This window comes from Notothenia rossii (genome assembly GCF_949606895.1).
Source record: "Notothenia rossii genome assembly, chromosome: 3".
NCBI classification, from domain to species: Eukaryota; Metazoa; Chordata; class Actinopteri; order Perciformes; family Nototheniidae; genus Notothenia; species Notothenia rossii.
Genome location: NC_136901.1, coordinates 37,504,316 through 37,527,555, shown reverse-complemented (window position 1 = coordinate 37,527,555; position 23,240 = coordinate 37,504,316). Strand labels below are relative to the sequence as shown.

Genomic DNA, 23,240 nt, shown 5'->3' with positions numbered 1-23,240 from the left:
ACATAAATGCTTTGATGCTATTCTAGTTTGTTTATATTTCTCTTTTTTTCATTGAAATGTCTCTACAAGCTGCAACAGGGTGTCTTTTAAAGTATTACAAGTTGATAAATCTATTTAGCGAAAATTAAGGCTATTAAAAAGTATTAAACGGCATTTTCCAAGGTATTACATTTTGTAGCTTGTTTCCAATAAGTATATAAATTGTCCCAAAAGGTTGTATTTTACAGTCTGCCTGAATGTAATCATTGCGTAGGTGTGTAGTGTGATTCTGTGTAGTTTATTTATGGCATCCTGTTGGATTTGACGTCATCTGAACAGGACATCGCACGCTCACTGCTTGATAGCGCGCGAAGGTCCGTTTACGCCGGTTGCTAAACAACATCGTTATGGGGAAATGCAAGTCTGCGTCCAAATGGTTGAAAGATAAGGAGGAAGGACAATCAATACTGTATATAGTCAATGTGAGGTAAAGTGTGTCACCAATGTAACCGGTTAGAACTCCAAGTGGCGATGAGGTCTTAAAATGTATGGGAAGGGTCTTTTAAAAAAGGTCTTACATTTGACTTCACGATTCCTGCATATACCCTGTACAAACAAGGTCCAATACGGCACATACAAACAATTACACCAAATTAAAGTTAAAAATAAAAAAATAAAAAACCTTAATTTAGAATAATATGAAAGTTGTTACCAGATTACAATAAGTAGAAGAAAATAAACAAGATATTATTCATTAGTTTTAAAGAAACTATATGATATATATAATCCTGTTCGTTTTTATTATATTGTGAAATATCTGAAAGCCATGTTGTTCTGTACAATTTTTTTTTAAAGCACGTTTGTTTACAGAAATAATCGTGACGCAGTATCCGGATGCAGCGTTAACCCGTCACCTTTGCGTGCCCCGGAAACAGTGAGTGACGAATGGTCGATTTGTTCCCCAGAACGGCAAGCCACATTTTCACTAATTTCATCAAAAAATACGATAAATAAACAATATAGCAGTGATTTGGATACTCTTATAAGGTAAGATGGATGTTCAGTGACAGTGTGTTACACTTATTTCAGATATAACTTCCTGTTTGAGTTCACAACAACGACGAAGTGTTGATAGCATCATCATTTGCATCGTGTTAACACGATTTAATGTCATTTTTTTCGGTTTGTAGTGTCATGCTAACGTTGTATTGTATTAAAAAAGAATGCACAGTTGCATCAGCTTCATTATTATCATTACACTTTGCTTATGGCAGCCTCCTTTGTGTCTTTTTAATTCGTCTAACGGAGCGAGATTCAGTTAAGTCAATTGTATTCAACGCATGACATTTTACCTTATGTTATTAACATATTTACAACTCCGTATTTTAGAGGTAAACAACAATATATGTTGTCGTGATTGAAGGTGCAAAACAATGAAAGCATTTCCCAAATATATGTAATTGTCATTTTAATAATAAACATACTACTGGAATTTTGTATCCAAGGTATAAAAACGTACTATACATGAAAACATCAGGATAAACAAACTCAAAGATTACTAGTTATGACTTATAATATATGTGTTGTAATATACTGGAAAAACTAGGATTAAAATCAGTAACAAGCCCAATTTTTACAGCAGACAGTTGTGTAAAAACTGGATTTGTTACTGATTCTAATCCCATTTTTTTTAGTTGAAAGCATGCTTTTATGTTATATTACACACATAAATATATGCAATGGTTGTATATTCAATTCCTTTTGGCAATGGCCCCGAAGAATAGCCATATCGGTTATTATAACTGAAGTTGTACTATATGTTTACGGTTTATTCCAGTCTGACTTGTTTGTTTTTCTTATTCTCTCTATATAGCTGCTTTCTGTCTCTGAGGTCCAGCAGTAAAGGGGGTTGCCATGGCGTCTCCAGGGGGACAAGGAGGAGGAGCTCTGTCGACGAGAGGAGGCGGAGCCAGGAGGATGAAGTGGGCTCTGGAGCTGAGCATGGGCAACAGCAGGTAAACAAACATCCAAACACCTGCAATAATATATCTAATAGTCTACTCAATACTGACATACAGGAAGTCTAAAGAGACACTTAAAGCTGAAATAATACTCTGTGTAACATTTTAAACTATATAAGACTTTGTCTGACACACAGAACAATCATGTACTACTCCTTGTACATGTGATGTTTTTGTGTTGTTGTTTTTTGTTTTGTTTCTTTCCGTCAACTGTCAAGTGGGAACTAAGTTTTTTTTTGTACGTTTTTGTGTTTCTCTTATTTTCCTACGACACTCTTATGATTGGCTGTGAATAAGAAAATATGAACATGGGAGGCGTGTGGTGCAGTGGGTTGTGCGTTGGTGTTTGGTTCAGGGCATCACAGGTTCAAACTCCACTGCAGTCAGCATGTCGTTGTGTCACTGAGACACTTCACCCTTAATTGCTCCTTTGGGGATTGCCCACAGTATTGAGTATGTAAGTCGCTTTGGATAAAAGCGTCTAACATGTAATGTAATGTAAATGACAGACCATCTATTTCTATTTCTTTATTTATTTTGAGAAAGGGGCAGGTAATATAAGATTACTTTCTTCTCCCTGCTCCTTTCAGGTATGGTGTGTTTATAGAGACATGTTTTGTAAATAATTGTTATACATTAAGTTGTGCATACCATGGAACGGAACAAATAAAAAGGATATGAAATGAAATGTACACTTGTAAGAATAAGTGCTTCCTGTTTGAGTTCTTAATTCAGCCAGTCCATCTACACCTATGTCTCTCAACTTTAAAAAAAACAATAACAGTCGTTCTCATGGAATAAAGTGAAACTCTCTGTGTTGCAGGACTCGTGGTGACCGTCAGGGCGGCCAGGGAGACGTCGTTTACCCCATCGGCTTCTCAGAGAAACCCGTCCCCGACACCAGCATCCAGGAGACGGACAAGAACCTGGTGGAGAAGGTAAAGCCCGGAGGGAATTAGATTAGATAAACATCCATTAAAGGTGACCTATTATGCAAAATGTTCCACGTCTTTTCTACATCAACATGTGTCCCCTCTGTGTAAAGAGACTCTGAAAGTTTCAGGAAAAAAGATTCTCTCCTTTTTGTCCTGATCCATTTCTATAAAAACCTGTCTGAAAATGAGCTGATCAGATTTTGGCCACTTTATGATGTCATAACGATGTTTTGGCTTGAGTAACCATTAGCCAATCAGCAACCAAGGTACCTCTAAATATCTCATCCTTTGTGTTACAGCGCTGTTGGGACGTGGCTCTCGGGCCCCTGAAGCAGATCCCCATGAACCTGTTCATCATGTACATGTCGGGCAACACCATCTCCATCTTCCCCATCATGATGGTGTGCATGATGGCCTGGAGGCCAATTCAGGCGCTCATGTCCATGTCTGCAAGTGAGTATCCACCACAAAGCTATATATGGAAATCACTACATTTGAATATCACCAAGGGTCTATGCTTTTGAGATCAAAGTTTATCACCTGCGGTATTGAATATAAAAATATTCAAAAGCTTAGGTTGCGCTCCTGCACCCGCCTACCTCTACTCAGCAGAATTAGATTTCACTGTACAGCATTTGAGTTCTACTTTTAGCTCATCTTAATCTATTTTACTTGAATATATGTAGCTTCTCCTGCGTTACTTACACGTTAGTCTTGCAGCACACTTTTTTATTTCTACTCTGTTCCTGCACTATTTCTTATTGGGTTTTTTATGTTTTATTTATTTCTCTATATATATTTATGTTGCATTGTTTGATGAGCCTGGGACCTAACATTTCCATAACTATACTCAGGGTTCCCGCGGCGTCTTAAAAAGTCTTACATTTGATAATCAGAATTTAAGGCCTTAAAAAGTCTTGAATATGATTTACAAAAAATAAGAAAGGTCTTAAATATGATTTAAAAGGTCTTAAAAAAGATGGGATTTGAAAGGTACTTCTGTGTTGTGATGGCGTCTAAATGTGTTTTGGGAGAAGTGTCCGGGCAGCAAAGTAACCAGTACGATAAGAGCCTTTCAGTTCCCCCCAACTATTTGTATTGACATAAATCAACATGGAACCAGTAATCACTAACTTTGTATCCCCCGGCCCCTTATCGGAGAACACCCAGCTAGTAACCTAGCAACCAAGCTTCAGCTAGCGAGAGCGCGCTCTTGAACCATTGCGCCGGTGTTATGGCCCGTCCACGTGGCGGCGTGCGTTGGGGTGACGTCACGCTTTGCCGAACTGCATTGTGGTTCCGTCGCTTCGCTTTCCTCGCGTTGCTCTGAAAAGTTCAACTTTTGAAGCTTCGGCAGAAGCGTCAGCCAATCAAATCATATGCCAGTACAAGCTCTAGCCAATCAAACCGCGTGCTTGTGTGTCCGGGGCGGAAGATTCATGTGATTGGTTGTTGGTCAAGTTTCAGACACGCCCGCCGGCAAGCTTCGACGTACGCCGCCGTGTGGACGCTGCGCTAAGCATGCCCGCCGAGATATGCATGCACCTCGCGGGAGCTCGCACAGCGTAAAGCGAAGACTCCCAGACATTTCAATGTTTTGTACGGCAAAGTACGGTTTGGAAACGATATCATTTCCTTTTTGACGGGCATGCATTTGGCATAACACCGGAGCCTTGCTGCGGGGAAACCTTTTCGCTGTTCCGAGTTTGTTCTAATCCGTCAAAATGACAAGACTGCTTTCAGATTTTTCCGTCTTTGTTAAAAAAAATCTGTGAATATATTTACTTTGAAAATAATTATGGGACATATTTCTTCTTTCATAGCAATTCTCCTTCATACTTTCTTGCTGTGAAATAGGTCTTAAATTCTATTCAAAGTGGTCTTAAAAAGTCTTACATTTGAGTTGGTGAAACCTGCAGGAACCCTGTATACTGCAGTGCAGCATATGACAATAAAGCCTTTAAACCTTTGAACATAGCCATGTCTAATCTCCTGTTTCCCCATCCCTACTTTTAAAATATTGGACCATTTTACATTTTTGTGTTCATTTTTTCCCCCCTCAGAAATATTTGTATTAGATTTTTCAAAGACAACATCAAACATCAACACATTTACACATGTACCCCTTCCCCAGCCACAAACAGACCGGAACAATATGTGCAAGGATATGACATCTCTGGAGTACAAAACAAAAGAGACAGTAGCTGGAAGTCTAGGACAATAGACAGAGTAATCGAAAAGGAAACAGAAATAAAATACATAAAAACAAATAACAGTAGCAGTGTTAATAATAATAATACAAATGATAATAATAATAGACAGTACAGTCAGAAATAGTACACCATCATCATGACTTAAGCTTCTTAAAGTGCTTTAGGAATGGTCCCCATACCTTATTGAACTTAGTACTTGAGCCACAGACGGAGTATTTGTGTGTCCATTTTTACCCTTTAATTAATGTGTGTGTCTGTGTGTCCCCCAGCCTTCAAGCTGTTGGAGAGCTCCAGTCAGCAGTGGCTCCAGGGCCTCGTCTACCTGGTGGGGAACCTGCTGGGCTCGGCATTGGCTATCTACAAGTGTCAATCAATGGGACTGCTCCCCACACACTCTTCTGATTGGCTGGCTTTCATAGGACCCCCTGAGGTAAATGCACACTTTCTGTATATGTCTCATGTGTCCTGGTTGGTTCTTTAATTTCCTTACAATACCTCTTAATGAGTCAAGCTTTTCAAGTTTTAATCCTGGATGTGGTTCATCATCAGGCCAGTAGAGGGCAGATCAAGCCCATTTTGTAATTCCATTCAAAAGCACAGTAATACAAATAATTAGAGATGCTCCGATCGCCAATTTTGGGGCCGATCGCCAGAATCAGTATCGGCCGACACCGATCCGATCAAGTGGGCGGGGCCTATGGGAATCTTCCATTTAAAGTGATGTTTAAATCTCAGTTAATGGAGCTCATTCACTGGAGCTTCCACAACAACAACCAACATAATTATTACATTCAAATGAAGTGCATTATTCAAGTTTACATTAACTTTGGATAATAACACGGGAGAAATGTCTCTCTCTCCCCCTCTCTCTCTCTCTCCCTCTCTCTCTCTCCTGACAGCCTGTCAGTATCTCATGCAGCTCACTGATCCAGTAATGAGTGACCCCACAGTGAAGAATAAATATATGTATAACTAGTTTAGCTTGTTCCAGAGGTAGATCAAATAGCTAAGTGTGTTAGGTCTAACTCTTAGTGTGTGTTTCGCTCCGCTCAGCGGTCCTGCTGCAGGATTTCTGCTTCACACACGTTGCATACCGCCATTTTACTGTCTTTTTCGGACACTTTAAAATACTGCCAGACTGGTGAAGCCATTTTGGCGAGCTTGTTTTGCCGCGCACTGAGAAAAGTGTCATCATTTTACGTCATGCGATCGGTTCTCGCTATCGGCATTTTTTAGAGAGCACCGACCGATCGGCAGAGAGTGAGTACCGGCCGATATCGATCGGAGCATCCCTAAAAATAATTGAAAATATAATCCAATCAAGATTTTTATTTGTTGATATAATGGTAAGGTTCTAATGAGAAAATATTTTTGTCCCACTTATTTTTTTATCGTACCTAATTCTGAGAAGTATTTCTTTATTGTATTTTTATTTTATTTGTATTTTCATAATGCAAAAAAAGTTAACAATACATAGAGAAATAAGATAAATATACAACAAGTATGAATAGATTCAAAAAGAACATGCACCTAAAAATGCTCTGTCAGTAGGGGCTTGGACTGTGAGCTGTAGGGTCGCCGGTTCAAGTCCCCGACCAGACCTAAATATGGAGTGTGGACTGCTACTTGGAGAGGTCCCAGTTCACCTCCTGCCCTGTCGTGGTGCCCTTGAGCAAGGCACCGGACACCCCCCTTCTCCCCTCACTCCCATTGCTCCCTGGGCGCTGTACAATAGCTGTCCACTGCTCCTAGTGCGAGACTCCTGGTACTAGGATGGGTTAAAAGCAGAGAACACATTTCACTGTATGCTGTGTGCTCTCCATGTGAGATCATTAAAGAGGGTTACATCCCTCCACAGGGTTCCCGCGGGGTCTTAAAAAGTCTTAAATTTGATAATCTGAATTTAAGGCCTTAAAAAGGTCTTAAATATGACCCAAAAAAGAAGAAAGGTCTTAAATATGATTTAGTAGGTCTTAAAGGTTTTAAGGTTTTGGGGAAAATGTCCGGGCTGCAAAGTAACCAGTACGGTAATAGCCTTTCAGTTCCCCCCAACAATTTGTATTGAATTAAATCAACATGGAACCAGTAATCATTAACTTTGTTTCCCCCGGCCCCTTATCGGAGAACACCCAGCTAGTAACCTAGCAACCAAGCTTCAGCTAGCTAGCGGCAGTCAGAAACTCATGTCTCTTCGAATCTACTTACAAATTAATATGGGGAAGTGTAAGGTCAACCGTATTTGGTTGGAAAACATCGAATTTAGTGCTTGGTTGAAACCAGTGGAGGGGAACGTGTTTGAAGCCCGCTTCACCTTTTGCAAAAGAAATCAGCGTTTGTTTTGCTAATGTAGCGTTAGCTAGTGCAGCGTTAGCTAGTGCAGTATTAGCTAGTGGGACGTGGGACCGGGGGACGTTTGGGTCTACGTCAACCCTAAAAGCGGAGGTCCTGTAGACGCTAAATACCGTAGTTAAACACCTATCCTACAAAAGCAACGATGAAAGATTGTAGCCAAGGCAGCAGAGCTCTGAACATAGCTCTTGTTACTCTCTCTCTCACTCACACACACACACACACACACACACACACACACACACACACACACACACACACACACACACACACACACACACACACACACACACACACACACACACACACACACACACACACACACACACACACACACACACACATACACATACACATACACATACACATACACATACACATACACATACACACACACACACACACACACGGGCTGCTCAATTATGGCAAAAATCATAATCACGATTATTTTTGGTCAATAATTGATACCACGATTATTAAATACAATTATTCATTGACTTTGAAAACATCCATTTATTGAACTTTAAAACAAATAATAATTTGAACAGGATCTTTTTAACTGTTGATTACCCTGAACGTATAATTCAACTGATAAACCAATTCAAAAATTAATTAAATAAATGATATATTTAAATAAATTAATATCAAAATAATAAATACCAATAAACAAGATCAACAAATATTTTGGAGCGCACTTCCACAAGCTACTAAACATATATAAATATGATAAATAAATATAAATTAGAATCAAATTAATTAGATCAAATATGTTGTAGTGCAGTGTCACAACCTAGCAAAGCTAAATAATATTTTTTTTCGATTATGTTGTTTTTATAATTGTGGCAGGCCAAAATCGTAATTGCGTTTAAAATACGATTAATTGCACAGACCTAACACGCACACAAGCACACAGAGACAGACACACATACACACTTTTTGGCTAACACAGTTCTGTACTGTTATGCTGTTATGTTCAGTTATTGTTCTTATGTTGAACATGAATACATTTACTTTGTAAGTAATTATGGGACGTATTTCTTCTTTCATAGCAATTTTCCTTCATACTTTCTTGCCGTGAAATAGGTCTTAAATTCTATTCAAAGTGGTCTTAAAAAGGTCTTACATTTGAGTTGGCGAAACCTGCAGGAACCCTGCTCCAATTCCATTCTATAAATAATGTAAATCTATTAATTCACTGAGTGTCTTGGTTTTCTAGTAAAATCCAAACACAGGCTTGATATAACCATTTCCTTTCCTTCCCTGCAGAGGATGGAGATCATGGGTGGAGGCATGGTGTTGTGAAGAGGATGGAGCGTTCTTATACCAGATTCAGATATTTACAGAGGTTATATAATGTAAATTCTACTCGTATTCTTTACTTCATCCAGACTTCTGTTGTTTCCTGTTTAAACGGCAGCAGATCATCATGTTGATTTTTTCCATTTCTTTACAGTTGAAAAAACATAATTTTAAAGTTTTTGGACAGAATATAGAATGAATTACATCATTAAAACAAAACTTTGTCGACATGGCAGCAAAGTAAATAATGTTAGGTTTTATTCTATTAATGTAGTTTTCTCTTATTTTCTCCCATTCTTTTGATTATCTTTTCGTAGTGACGCATGATTTCAGCATGCTAGCCACCAGTAACATTTACTAAACTGTTTTGTAATTTATGAGTCTGTTTTAACTTATACTGATTTGCTACATGAGAATGTTCTATAAAATGAATAAAAACCTTGAAAGACGTGTTGTCAACACATGTGAAAAAAGAACAGCTTGGGCTTCATACTTTTTGTTGTGGCACAGGCTGCTTGTTTTTGTCAAAATGTGATGTGGAGAAGTGGAAAGCAAATTACTTTGGCAGCATGTTTTCATGTACAAACAACGCACTTTCACCGAGAATGTCATGACATTAACTCTCTTTAAAGAACATTCAGATTCTAAACAATGGCAGTAATCAAACTAGGCCAACGTGCATCCATTGTGTTGTAAAAACATACATTTATTTGCTCAAGATGATAACATATTTCACTCACAACCACAAGAAATCTAGGCTTTACGTACCAAGATAACATGATTCATAATTCAAGGGCGGTTGTGCAATGTCACTTTGTATATTTAAAAATAAATATAGTGAGAAATTGTTGATTAAAAATATACAATAAATATTGCATTATCAAGAGTTTTACATCATTGTGGGGAAGCACCTTATCCCTTTTTGGTGTATTTTCAGGTGTTTAACTTTCTGGACTAACCAAAAATATACATTTCGAATCCCTTGTTTTGCCAATACACATTCAGAAAGACCATATGATGGGCTTCCATACAGAGGCAGAATGCTATTGCCAAAACAGGGTCCCTTTATTTTTACTGCAAACAACTGCATGTAGAACTTGGCAACCTATATGCAATACATCATGGTTACAATCGTATCACAATATACATTTAATTCAATTAGAAAAAAAGCAGAGCACAAAGAAAACTTTGCAGATTTCTTTTTCTCTACAAAGCAATTGTTAATGTTCTGATTTGGGTGTGTGCGTTTGTGGTTTTGGTATCAGCAGCTCCACCCGGCAGGGAGAACAAAAGCAAGTAGGGTAAAGGGAAAACTGGTGAGCAGAAAGCCTGCACAGTTTTTGTTAGTCGTTTTCCAATGCTGGTAGCAGTTGTGGTGTTTCCTCGCCACGTTTCCAAGACATTACCTGGACAGATATTTGCAAATATTAAAGGGTTGAAAATCAATGCTAATTTGAGCTTTAACCTCAGGAATTATTGCTAGATGTAGCATCTAATGCTAATTTCAAGGCAAGGACAAACTTGGATATTTAATGAAAGAAAGATAACTTTGAAATGAATATGCTTTATTCTGATAATATGAGTAAGTGGGTTAGAGTGCCACACTCTTTTAAGACTGAAAAGATTGTAAAAATATGAAAAATAAAAGAGAGGGCTTATAGTTTTGGTCTACCCATGGCACTAGCACATGGCTTGCTGATGTCCTTTCCACTGTGTCATTTGACTTAGTTTTTTCACTTCCTCTGCCAATCTAAAAAGGTTTGGGTAACAGGGTTAAACGCATGTTGAAGGACACACCTGTGGAAAATTACTGTTATTTAAAATATGTTTATGATTTAACAAATTGATTTTACCATTACAACAGACATATATCAATAGAATAATACCAAAAAAAGTAAATAAAAACCCTATTTTAAATGTTATATTTGACATGCAAGTTGGTCACCAAGAAGCGGGGACAAGAGAAAAATGCCATTTTAGGGGGTGTTCGAGTCGAGAGCTATTTATTTGATCATTTAAATAATATTTTGAAACCACTTTTTCTACAACTTGATATAGGCTACATTTTTGTCTCAAGACAAGTATGTTTAACACAAGTGCATGTTTTAGCTTGTTGGGCATGGATTATTAGATCTTTTATATTGGGGACATGAAATGTCCTCCAATTCTGGAATGACCCAGATAGCGAACTATATTAAGAACATTATAATAACATTACAAACGGTTTCTATTGGCAGTGATGGGCTTCCATAAACACTTCGTCTCCCCAAAGAGCCTTGAGTACCGGGGGTTCAGGTTCGGGAGCTGACTGGTCAGACCTGCCTTACCGACCCATGTGGGAGGACCTACATGGGGAGGACCGGATCCGCCCCTGAGTCGCATTTGGCCGGCCTGCACACTGAGAGGGGGCGGGACAGGTGAGGAGGAGAGCGTATACAAGAAAGAAAAGGATGGTCAGTTCTTTAGGAAGGTGTGTGCTTCGCCATGTGTTAGAAAGGGACAAGAAAAGTTTATTTTTTGTTAATAATCGTCGTGTTTCCGGGATTTATTTGTCCCCGTTTTCTGTGCGGAGTACTTTTCAAACCTCAACGGTTCGTTTTTTAAACCGAACGTAGGCCTACTATTTTTAAATACGACTGCGCGAGACCCTTCAGTTTGTTTTCAGTGAAGCGAGCCTTTGTCAGCGCACAGGATCGACTTTTAATTTATTTTGAAAACGTGTCTTCGAGGCAGAGAGGAGTGGAAATACCTTTTTTTGACTTTTAAACGCATTTTTTGTTGTGTTTTTATTTTGTTGGTAAACTACTTGCCCTGTAGTCATGGAGAGGGACGACTGTCACTCAGCAACGCGCACACATCCGTTTTTTCACGAGTTGAAGATGACCCGTACGCAGAGGATAAGGGTAACGTTCATATATTTAAAGCAAAGAGTATAAAGACATAAGATGTTTATGCCTGAAATCAGGACACAATGGCACTACATAACACGTAGTTATAATAAAAAGGCGAAATAAGTACAACAGGTGCACGCCACCTGAAACTAACCTGGCAGTAATGGCAATAGTGGTGTAAAGTAAAGTAGATTTACTCAAGTACTGTACTTAAGTATACTTTTCAGGGACTTGTACTTTGCTTGAGTATTTCCACCTTTGCTGTACTTCTACCCCACTACAATTCACAGGTAAATATTGTTACTTCTACTCATAAACAACAAATTCACAAGCTACCCTGCAGCATACCAAGTATTTTAAGCTCCACCTTAACCAGCTTTGATAACACTTTAATGCATCAATAATTATAAAAAATATCATTATTCTGTGTGTCAATCTGCACAATGACCACTTTTACTTTTTCTACTTTAGGGATATTTAGATTCCACTACTTTTGTACTTTTACATGAGTGACATTTTGAATGCAGGACTTACTTGATACAGAGTATTCGTACACTCTGGTACTTCTACTTTTACTGAAGTGTCTGATTACCTTTTCCACCTCTAGCTAGAGTTGTCCTCTGTACATACTGCTTATTTAAACATTAACTTCTAATGTGTTTAAATGCTGTGCTTTGAGTCAGTGGGATAAGGGTGCTATATTTGGACATCTGTTTAAACTCATGGTTTTCCTTCTATGGTCATTTTTTACATGGCTTATTTCTGGAGGTTTTTTTTTTTAAGGAAACAAAGAGTCTTTCACATTTCACTCTCTGACTCTGGGGCCTAGGCAAAACAGCCGAGTCATAAATGTGTTTCAGGCACAGGCTAGCATGTCAGAGGGGAACAACATGCCACAGAGTTGCATAACTCTACGACTGACAAGTTAGTAGAGCTGAGCCACATGGCTGACATTGGTGTCAGGATGTTTACAGCAATATGTATCCCATTCAGAAACGCATCTAAGACCACTGAAATTGATGTTGAAATTGAAATTCACTGTTAAGTATGGACTGACACGTTTCTAAGTTGATATACAATGAACATAGAATTCATGAGCATCAAAAGTCACTATGAATCGTAACAGCTTTAAATTGACGTATTAAATCCAAAGACATTAGTTTAAAAAGAGACATTAAGCCATTTTTATGTAGTTCACAAAGTGTTCCCTGTCGACGCATATGATGTTTTAATTTAAAGCTGCAACGATTTAAGTGACCGGAAAATAATCCGTTACCATTTTGATGTTTTTAATTCATCATAAAAGTATTTTTTTTCATGCTAAAATGGCCGAAAATGCAGATTTCAGCCCCTCCAACATGAACATTTCCTGCATTTCTTAGTTTTTTTTTACTAAAACACATCTCATTGGGCTTTGGACTGTCACAACAATACAACTAAAAACATGACCTTGGGTTTTCAGAGAATTCAGCTCTTATTATAGAAAATGGTCAGTTTATTCAATTATGTAATCGTTATCATCCACCGTAATTTATATCTTCCGATCTCCAGGGCATCATCCTGGGCAGCGTGCTCTTCCCTCTGCGCATCACCCTGACGGCCCTCATCTTCCTCATGATGTGGCCCCTGGCGCGGCTCCGGTCCGCCGGGCTGTCTGCGGAGGAGTGCTCTCGCCCCATCACTGGGTGGAGGCGCTGGCTCCTCCACCCAATCATCAAGTTTCTGAGCCGATCCGCCTTCTTCTGCCTGGGCTTCATGTGGATAAAGGTCAAAGGTCGCTGTGCGGACCTGAAGGAGGCGCCGGTGCTGGTGGTGGCGCCTCACAGCAGCTTCTTGGACATGGTGGTTCTGCCTCAAACGGAGCTGGCAACGGTGGTGTCGCGGTCGGAGAACACCAGCCTGCCCGTCGTAGGAGGTGAGACACACACACACACACACACACACACACACACGCACACGCACACGCACACACAAAACCACACACACACCAGCCAGTGCTGACATGATAGAAATTAAATCTGGATACACTCCCCATCTTATAATATTTGAAATGAGCCAATCCTCCTCATATTTGTTTCTACATTTGTAATATCCAGTAACAGAAACAAAGTGACAGTATGCATTGCTTGCTGAGGGTTTAAATCAATAGATGATTTAAAAATAAATGTACCAAAACTGTCAAAACCTCACTTGCTACAGCTTCTGTTTTTCTTCTTAATCTTCTATTGATTGTTATATGAATAGGAAGGCATTGCGTACCTTTGATCCCCCTGCTGTTTAAGGCCCTCCTTCACTCTCCTGGTGTAGTGGAGCTCATGCGTGCAGGTGTAAATGACATTGACACTTCAAACAATCAGTCGCACACTGTGCTCTGTTAGTTGGGTTGCTGTCCCTTTGCGGAAAAACACATACATCTAGATGTTCAGACTTCTTGCTGGTGTACCTTCTTTCCCTTCATACTTGGAATATCTTCTAGTAGGGGACACACAGAATAGAGGTGAAGTGTGAAAATGAGAATCACTTTGGGGACACATAATCAAAGGCAGGCTGGGAAAAGTGTAAATGTTTTGCTTTGAATTGTGAGAAAAGTGAAGAAATGGAGCGTTCCCCCTGCCAACAACCGAGTACTGTTTGTTACTAGGCAACTGTCGGAGTGCCTGGATGACGTCATGTTTGACCAAATGAATGTCTAAAGAGACTGGCTGAGAGAAAAGCAGCTAAACCCAGGTTGGCGAGTTTGTTTTGCCGCGCACAGAGAAAAAGTGTCATAATTGTACGTCATGCAATCGGCTCTCGCTAATCGGCATTTTTAGAGAGCACCGATCGATCGGCAGAGAGTGAGTATCGGTCGATATCAATCGGCATCCGATCGATCGGAGCATCCCTACCCAAAAAAAGAAACAAGTGACTCAGCCTGTTGGCTTCTACATCTCTCTGCCTGCTTTGGCACTTCCTCCCTTTTGGTTCTGGTTCTGATTTTCCCTTTTTTGTTCTTGTGTAATCGTTCTGTTCTCGTTGACGTTTCAGCCCTGCTGGAGTTCAACCAGTCAGTGATGGTGAGCAGGAAGGATCCGGAGTCGAGGAGAAAGGCGGTCGCTGAGCTGACCGAGAGGCTGACCTCCGGCGGATACTGGCCTCAGGTGAGAAACCTTCTGGGAGATAATCTGCTGCATCTTGGGTATATTTAGGTGGTAACACAAATAAATAAGTTGTTGTTTACAGAGCTAATAATGACCACAAACTATCCAAACACTTTCTGGCACTTCATGTTCCCTTGTCTCAAAGTCAATGTGTTTTTGGATGTATGTCGTTAACACAAGATAAACACACATCCAAGTATTGATCTACAGCTTTAAATAAGTCAGATGGTAAGTTGTTTTTTTGTTGCGGGAACAACAACAACAAGAGTAGCTTCCAAGTTGGCCTTAGAATGAGGTCATCCCTGCAGTGCTCGATTAAAGGAATGCCCCAAATGATGACGACGACAACAACAACAGTGCACACCTCCCTGAAACCGTTAAGTCTTTGCTTGTTATGGCTTCACATCTCTGATTCAGCCCGAGCAAACAGCTGATCAAGATTAGATAAGGTGTTTTGTTTTGGAACCGGAGAGAGCAACACATGTTCCTGGATTTAGTATTATTCCATCCTTTTTAGTTACAGTGGGAACATTTTCAAACTTCAGGAACAGAAGGATGGATAATAAACTCATTTGTCGACATCACAGAAGACAGATTGGCTTAATTTAAACTGCTGGTAGATTTCTGTTATTCCTGGCTGTCCGTAAACTCACCTGCTCATAAATCACACGTCTCTACTTGTTGGCTAGATGCTGATGTTTCCCGAGGGAACCACGACTAACGGCAGCTCTTTAATCAAATTCAAACCTGGTGAGTACACGTCTGTCTCCTTTCTTCCTATCAGTTTGTTCCCCCTTTGGAACAAATCACACAGGAATGAGTGGCATGAAAGGGAGAACAGGGCGTAGCAGCTCATTGTCTTTGCTTCTACAGCGACGCTAACATTCCTGTCCGTCTCGTTTTTGTTTTTCTCAACGTCTTCAGGTGCCTTCCTCGCGGGCGTCCCTGTCCAACCGGTTCTGCTGCGTTACCCCAACAAGCTGGTGAGTGGAGTCATGGAGCTGTTTCTCAAGAGTGTGTGTGTGTGTGTGTGTGTGTGTGTGTGTGTGTGTGTGTGTGTGTGTGTGTGTGTGTGTGTGTGTGTGTGTGTGTGTGTGTGTGTGTGTGTGTGTGTGTGTGTGTGTGTGTGTGTGTGTGTGTGTGTGTGTGTGTGTGTGTGTGTGTGTGTGTGTGTGTGTGTGTGTGTGTGTGTGTGTGTGTGTGTGTGTGTGTGTGTGTGTGTGTGTGTGTGTGTGTGTGTGTGTGTGTGTGTGTGTGTGTGTGTGTGTGTGTGTGTGTGTGTGTGTGTGTGTGTGTGTGTGTGTGTGTGTGTGTGTGTGTGTGTGTGTGTGTGTGTGTGTGTGTTATTTATTTATTTTAGGAAATGCCTTAACACTTAATGGTTACAGAAATACAAAACATTTAATAAAAGTGACAAGATCTTTCAAAAAGAGGAAGTTAAGTGTTAGAGGAGATAGTATCAGCACTTTGTTGACTGCATGCAGAAGGGTTGAACTCCAAACAAATAGGTATTTTTAAAATGTAAGAGATCATCTGAAAGGATAACAGATCCGAATCGAAAGTTTATTGCAACAACAGTCACACTGTTTCGTTTCTCAGTCGACCAACCTGTGTGACTCGATTCCCTCCCAGGGGCGGGCTTTGTTCTGCTGCTGCTGCTTCACTTTGTTTTTCACTGTTCCTATCCCTCCCTCGGATGGGTGTGTACACTACAGTCACATCCCGTTCCTATGTTATAATAAAAAAAGTATATTTATTATTATAAGTCCCCCATTATTATCTCCTGTCTTGACCAACAGGATTTCCTAAAATGCCCGCCTGGTCTGGATGTACATTTCCCCAGACTGTAGCTATGTTTATGTACACACTGTTATATGTGTCCACTGTGTTTGCACACCCGAGCATGTCAGGGTGTGTAAACGGGTCAAAGTGACTGGAATTGCACGTGCTATAATAAATGAATCCCCAGCGTGTGTGTTACTAAAGATGTTCTGCTTCACCCGTTTGTGTTTCACCATCTGTTTATGACTCTCCCTCAGGATTCTGTTCGCTGGACGTACAAAGGAACATCCTGGTGAGCGAATGTCCACTCTCTCTTTCCACTTTCAGTGTTTAAAGAGGCCCAATTAAGCACTCTGGGTTTTTCCCTTTCCCGTAGTGTGTCCTATAGGTTTTATATGCATGTCAATGTTTTGCAAATATGCAAATGTGGGTGTTTTTTTTTGTATTTTTTATATTCTCGTTCTCTCCACTGTTTTTGAGGATATAATTATTAGGGCTGTCATTTTGTTATTTTACAGTATTGTTGCTTTATAGTTATTTATCCCAATTTGTATTGCATTGTGTGTGTTACTTTCATTGCAGTTGTATATGCCTTAAATGCCTTGGCTTCCTATTTGTATGGACATGCTTTTATTTTGAAGGAGAGTTAGCGCTGTTGACAGGAAGTTGTTGTTGCTATGGAAACAACGTGACGGGATTAACGGAGAAAAGTCATATCTATAATGTACATATAAAGACGGAGAAAGTAAACAATAAAGTTTATGGTTAAGTGTTAGCACCCCCCGAAGAGACACAAGCTCTTACGTTGATATTGGAGATTTCAATAAATTCTATTTGGCACTGTTTGGCACCCGCGAAAATTGAAAAAAAAACGAATATCCGAATAACGAAATTGAAAACCGAATAGTACTCCAAACAACGAATATTCGGGTACAGCCCTAATAATTATTATTTGAAAAAATTGTTGGATAAAATAATACCACGGGTAGCAGTTGCACACCGTGACAGTTTTGCTTGTATCTAATATTTGCTTTTTTGTCCGTTAGGGTGGAGACCCTCTGGTACACAACTTCTCAGTTCTACACAAACAGCACTGTTGAGGTACGCTAATATGGCTTTGTGTCACATTGCATTAACATCTGCCTTTTTTATAAAGAGGAACTTAACACCATGCGGAAAATATGATAGATAACTAAGTACACTGTGACATCACTGTTGGCGTAGTAACAGGTGCAACACGTGACTGATCCTGATCAGCCGTGTTGTAACACAAAAACAGGAGAGATCAGTACTTAAGCTTGGTGTACATTCCTTATTTTATTGGTGAGACGATTTAATTCCACCCTGTGTTTACCTGCTACTATGTCTACAATGTGTGTGTGTGTGTGTTTCTCTGTGCTGCAGTTCATGCCAGTTTACACCCCGTCAGAGGAGGAGAAGAAAGACCCCAACCTGTACGCAGACAATGTTCAGAAGCTCATGGCCAAGTGAGTAGCGTAATGTTTTATGATCTATATCCGCCCATTTGTGTGTCACTGTGTCATCTACAGTCTGTAAGGATTTAAGATAAGATAAGGGGGGAAATCATGTGATGTAAGGAGTAAAAATATGTCAGGGATAAACAAAGCATAAATGGTTCTAAATATATTATCATTTATCGACTGTGGACATTTCTCAAACAAACAAAACAAACATGGTTCTTGTTGTTGTTATTTCCCCTTTCTGCCACTAAATACTAATAAAGAGCCATATTGTTAATGAAAAACTTAAGCCACAAAGCTCAAGCCAGCATTTTCTTTCTGGCTATTCTTACCCACAGTCCTTTGCAACTGTATGCAAGCTACGTGAAACAGTATCTACCTTAAGGTTGAGCTGAGCTATATTTAGCTGACCACCGCACAGACTTCCCATGATGCTGGATGTCTGCTGTCTCTTATGATGCGTGTTTCTGCTGCAGGGCCCTCGGGGTGCCGTCCACAGATTATGTGATGGAAGGCCGGGTTCCTGTGAATAAAGTGGGGGGTCTTTCTCTCCCCATCGATTCTCCTGCCAGGGACACGCTCTCACTGCTGCACCAAAGCGGGTAAGAGAAGAACTTTGTTTCGCTTCAGTTCTGTGAAAGCTCCTTTTTGTCGTTGTCTCACCATCTTTGTCTCTCTCTCTCTCTCTCTCTCTCTCTCTCTCAGTCTGGAAGCTCATGACGTGGAAGCAGCGCTGGTCAGAATGATTGACAGGTGTCAGTCAGGAGCTCCGGGGTCAAAGTGCAGCTCAGAGGAGCTCGCCTCCATCCTCGGGCTAACGGACGCACAGACAGCAGGGAACATCTGCAGCTTCTACTCCAAGGTACAAACTGTTGTTGTTGTTGTTGTTGTTGTTTGTGCGTCTGTTGTCTACTGACATTATCTTCTTGGGCTTTTTTCACGAGTGTTTAATTACATCTGTGTTTTTGTTAAAGTACTGAATGTTCTCAATACGTTTGATACATCTGCCACGACTTGTCTAGTGTAATGTTTTTCACAATCAACATGCGACTTCAAAGCCTTTGAACTGCTCCCTGATGCAGTCCAACACTCTTCAGAGGGGAATTAGCACCTTTTTATACATTTTCTAGGATTTGTTATTGAAGTGGAACATGCCTACAAATATGATACCTCTAATATAATAGTATAAAGCAAAAGAAGTCGCTGCTTCTAAATGATGAGACTGTGCACAGCAACTACTAAAGCAGGGCTTGGGGGAGCTAACCTGCATGTTGTTAACCCTTAGATTCATAAGTGGGTCTTTTTGGACCCGGTGAGGTGGTTTTCTTGAAGTATCTTTGTAGTTACATTTTTTTATCATTTCATATTCCAGCTATTCCTCAAAAAACATGTTTTGGATATCATGCCGCTCAATTTTTTTATTTACATTTTAAGAAATTATAGTTTTTGTATATCTACCCCAAGCTTCCATAAGTGGGTCAAAAATGAACCGCATGCATTTTGTAGACCACACAGGCTACATCACAAGTGACACCTCTCAGGGAGATTATTGTACACAGCAAGATCTGATGCCTGTCAGTATAATAATAATAATACATTATATTTGTATAGGGCTTTTCAAGGACTCAAAATCGCTTTACAATATAAGGGAAGGTTAGGGTGGGGGGTATAGGACTAAACTTGATCAACCGGCATGGATTGATGGGGAATGGGGGCTATGTGTAGACAAGAGGAGAAGAGATGAGTTTGAAAAGGGTCTGGAATACTGTGAGGGTCTCAGAATAGCTGAATTAACGTTTTTTTCAAAATGTAAAACAAATGTCTATAAATAGTGCAAAATTAAATATCAAATATTTCTAGTGTGAACCAAAATATAATACTAAATATTATACAAGTGATTTCTCTTCACCAAAATGACAAAGATGGCATAAAAACACATATTATTCTAATACGGGTCCTTGTTGACCCACTTATGGACGAGTGTAGTGACTCGGGTTAGTAGTTGACTTTCTAGCAAATTCATTTAACTGCAATTCCTGTTTGCATTCATCTCAAGAAACCTGCTTTTTTTTCAGGATGAGTCTGTGGACCTGAAGCAGATCTATTTAAGTGTTTCCGCTGTGTCAGGATTTGTCAGCTTCAGCACACTGCTCCACACGGCTTTCACTGTAAGTCCTGTTTTATTTATTAGTTTCTACGAATAGCTTCTCACAATGCTTCTAAATGCACGGTGTTTGTCTCGCAGCTGTTTGACGCAGAGGGCAGCGGCAGTCTGAGTGCAGAGCAGCTGTCCGGCCTCATGGGGGCGCTGCTGGGGTTCCCTCAGCATCGAACAGCTGATCTCTACTCTCAGGTGTCTGATGAAGGCCAGCTAACTGAAGGTGAGGACCAATAAGCAATCAGTGAGGGATCATAACAGTTCACTATCCACTAGTGTCTCAGTCCTCTTGTTACATTGAGATTATACGCAACAAAATGTGGTATAAAATTACTTTTTTGGAGTTAATGAAGGTTTACTTAGGCCACTCACAAACCAGCTCAATAACAAACAAAGTATAATCTGTAAAACATTTACATCACACAGAAACTTGGATTTAACATTTACTTTTTCAATGCTAAACACCTTTTTAAGTTTGTTCTGTTCCTCTTTCTGTTAAATGTTTTAGTAACGTGATCAATCTAAAAGGCAACTGCCCTCACTGAACATGTGTGTCATGGGGGGGGGCGTAGTAATCAGCAGCGAACCGCTTCAACACGTGTATTTTGGTTTATTCACGGCATTCATTTTGTTATTCTACAGTATTTGTTGTCTTATAGTTATTTGTTAATGTATACAACCCAATTTGTGTTCTTTGAAATTGAAAGAGAGAAGGAGAGTTAGCGCTGTTGACAGGAAGTTGTTGTTGCTATGGAAACAACGTGACGGAGATTAACGGAGAAAAGTCACATCTACATATAAAGACGGAGAAAGTAAACAATAACGTTTATGGTTAAGTGTTAGCACCCCCGAAGAGGCCCAAGCTCTTACGTTGATATTGGAGATTTCAATAAATTCAATTTGGCATTAAAAAAAAAAAGAGAAAAAATACAAATAACGAAATTGAAACACGAATAGTGCTCCAACGAATATTCGGGTACACCCTTAGTGTGTTATAATTTAAGTGTCAAAAACCATTGAAATCCTCATTAAATCCGCCTCGTTGTTCACAGAAAATCTGCTGCGGATGCTGACGAGCCACCCGACCTATCAGAAGGTGGTGAAGGAGTACTTGCAGCCTGAGGAGGAGGCGGGCTCTCAGCTGGCCAATGGGAAGGCTGTAAACAACAACGGAAACACGCTAAACGGCCACGGATCCATCCACTACAAGAAGTTTGAATAGGGAATAAAAGAAAATAGGATGTTTCTTTTTTTTTTTTATAGGATGTTTATTAGTTTGTTATGTATTCTGCAGCGAACGGACACAATGTACCAGAATAATAGACAATGGATTGTATTTTTTTATACGGTGTGTGTGTGTGTGTGTGTGTGTGTGTGTGTGTGTGTGTGTGTGTGTGTGTGTGTGTGTGTGTGTGTGTGTGTGTGTGTGTGTGTGTGTGTGTGTGTGTGTGTGTGTGTGTGTGTGTGTGTGTGTGTGTGTGTGTGTGTGTGTGTGTGTGTGTGTGTGTGTGTGTGTGTGTGTGTGTGTGTGTGTGTGTGTGTGTGTGTGTGTGTGTGTGTGTGTGTGTGTGTGTGTGTGTGTGTGTGTGTGTGTGTGTGTGTGTGTGTGTGTGTGTGTGTGTGTGTGTGTGTGTGTGTGTGTGTGTGTGTGTGTGTGTGTGTGTGTGTGTGTGTGTGTGTGTGTGTGTGTGTGTCCACACTCACAAAACCAAAGAATGACCTACATTATGAATACAGGCGCTCTCTGATGTCGGTGTGTGTTTATTTAACTACCCGTGTTTACCTGTGTGTATTTCACAATAACCCAAAACAAACACATGTTGGTCCAGATGCTGTTAAAACACTACGTTACGTTGAAGCCATAAAATGTCTTATTTATATAACTACCTTCCTTTGTACATTGAATGTTTTTAAAACGGGTACAGTGGTACGTGTAAAAAGAAACTCTGTAAATCAAAAAGTTTATTTTATGTAATTCTTTTGAATACTGTTTTATATTTAACAATTAATTAAACTGTGAATTATTTTTAACGAGGATTTCATGAGTTTTTTTCCACATTTATTTAATCTAAAAACACATTAATTACCAATCTTTCTTCCACGTCTTAGCGTTCTTTCCTTCTCCTTATCCAGCCGGCTGCTGCGTGTGTTTGTTTTGCACAAGATGAAGTCTTTATACTTGCTGGGTAGCCTGTTGTAAAGCCGTGTTTGTCTGGCTTTTTTACAACTTGTTCTGGTTTCCATCGCACTTCTTGAGTCTCCTTTAAAAGCTTCTCCAGTTGATACCCTTGACCTTTCTCCATCCTTCTTCGCACTACTTCTGGTTGAGGGTGGGCTATTGGCCGATTCCTCTGTGGACCCCTCTTTGGCTTTCTCATTCGCTGTCGGTGTTTGCTGCTCTTCTCTCTCTGCGTTTTCCTTCGCTCCGCTCTTCCACCTTCCTCTCTTCGTCGGACTTAAACTTGAGTTCTCTGTTTCAATCGCCACATTGTCCGTCTCTTGTTTCGCTTCCCTCTCTTCCGAAGACCCTTGTTCATTTCTGTGTCTTTTCATCAGACTTGACGGGTACTCTTCTCCATATAGTCTTCCATCTTCACCTTTCACATCTGACGTTAGCTTGACGCTAGTTGGTTCATTTGTGGCGTTGTTTTCTTGAATGCCTTTACTACTTACTGTCCGGCTTTCGGACACATTATGTGACCTCAAGCTGTAAACGTCAGAGGTTCCTGTGACTTCACTCGGTCCATCAGCTGTTTTGCTTCGTTGTTGTTCGGCTTCTGGACTCGTTACATTTTGGTTTTCTTTGCAGGTTTTCTCCGAAGGTGGCTCATTTATCCGGCTCAGAAGTCCCTCTTCGGGTACTGCTTGTCTACTTTGGTCATCTTTTATCAAGTCTTGTATTTCAGGAGGATGCGTCTGAACTGTTGGGCTCTGCAGAGAACATTCTGGTAGCGAAACGTTGTCCTCGTCTGTCTTACTCTCCCCTTCGTCA

The 23,240-nt window shown here is 40.1% G+C and overlaps 3 protein-coding genes across 4 annotated transcripts in view; all 3 read left to right on the top strand.

Annotated features, from left to right (window-relative positions):
- The window catches only part of cyld3 (cylindromatosis (turban tumor syndrome) 3), a gene marked incomplete at its 3' end in the record, with an annotated part of 6,407 nt that extends 4,525 nt beyond the window's left edge, over positions 1-1,882 (top strand). Inside the window, exon 5 of the mRNA XM_079671168.1 lies at positions 1,853-1,882. Coding sequence (XP_079527294.1) covers positions 1,853-1,882 — 30 coding nt within the window. The remainder of the gene's footprint in view (positions 1-1,852) is intronic.
- Positions 868-9,246, top strand: emc4 (ER membrane protein complex subunit 4). Its single transcript, XM_079672844.1, has 6 exons — positions 868-1,026; positions 1,853-1,994; positions 2,824-2,938; positions 3,235-3,388; positions 5,418-5,578; positions 8,764-9,246. The coding sequence occupies exons 2-6, from the start codon at positions 1,894-1,896 to the stop codon at positions 8,797-8,799; spliced, it is 567 nt and encodes a 188-aa protein (XP_079528970.1). The 5' UTR covers positions 868-1,026; positions 1,853-1,893; the 3' UTR covers positions 8,800-9,246.
- A 1,821-nt stretch (positions 9,247-11,067) lies between these two features.
- Positions 11,068-21,720, top strand: lpcat4 (lysophosphatidylcholine acyltransferase 4). 2 transcript variants are annotated; one of them, XM_079672843.1, is made up of 13 exons: positions 11,068-11,213; positions 13,239-13,602; positions 14,715-14,827; positions 15,517-15,577; positions 15,752-15,810; positions 16,867-16,901; positions 17,656-17,710; positions 18,014-18,096; positions 18,567-18,692; positions 18,796-18,952; positions 20,166-20,258; positions 20,336-20,471; positions 21,301-21,720. In XM_079672843.1, exons 2-13 carry the CDS (start codon positions 13,302-13,304, stop codon positions 21,468-21,470), a joined length of 1,389 nt encoding a protein of 462 aa, XP_079528969.1. In that variant the 5' UTR covers positions 11,068-11,213; positions 13,239-13,301; the 3' UTR covers positions 21,471-21,720. The 2 variants fall into 2 exon arrangements, with proteins under 2 accessions (XP_079528969.1, XP_079528968.1); XM_079672842.1 differs by lacking the exon at positions 11,068-11,213 and adding an exon at positions 11,220-11,699.
- The last annotated feature ends 1,520 nt before the right edge of the window (positions 21,721-23,240 follow it).

What these genes read in the sequence shown, in the direction of transcription:
- emc4 (XM_079672844.1), top strand. Translation starts at nt 1,894, where the DNA reads ATGGCGTCTCCAGGGGGACAAGGAGGAGGAGCTCTGTCGACGAGAGGA. An exon ending in CTGAGCATGGGCAACAGCAG is followed by an intron (nt 1,995 to 2,823) that starts GTAAACAAACAT and finishes TCTGTGTTGCAG; the next exon opens with GACTCGTGGTGACCGTCAGG. An exon ending in GCTCATGTCCATGTCTGCAA is followed by an intron (nt 3,389 to 5,417) that starts GTGAGTATCCAC and finishes TGTGTCCCCCAG; the next exon opens with CCTTCAAGCTGTTGGAGAGC.
- lpcat4 (XM_079672842.1), top strand. Translation starts at nt 11,616, where the DNA reads ATGGAGAGGGACGACTGTCACTCAGCAACGCGCACACATCCGTTTTTT. An exon ending in ACGTACAAAGGAACATCCTG is followed by an intron (nt 16,902 to 17,655) that starts GTGAGCGAATGT and finishes TTTGTCCGTTAG; the next exon opens with GGTGGAGACCCTCTGGTACA. An exon ending in GTTCAGAAGCTCATGGCCAA is followed by an intron (nt 18,097 to 18,566) that starts GTGAGTAGCGTA and finishes TTTCTGCTGCAG; the next exon opens with GGCCCTCGGGGTGCCGTCCA.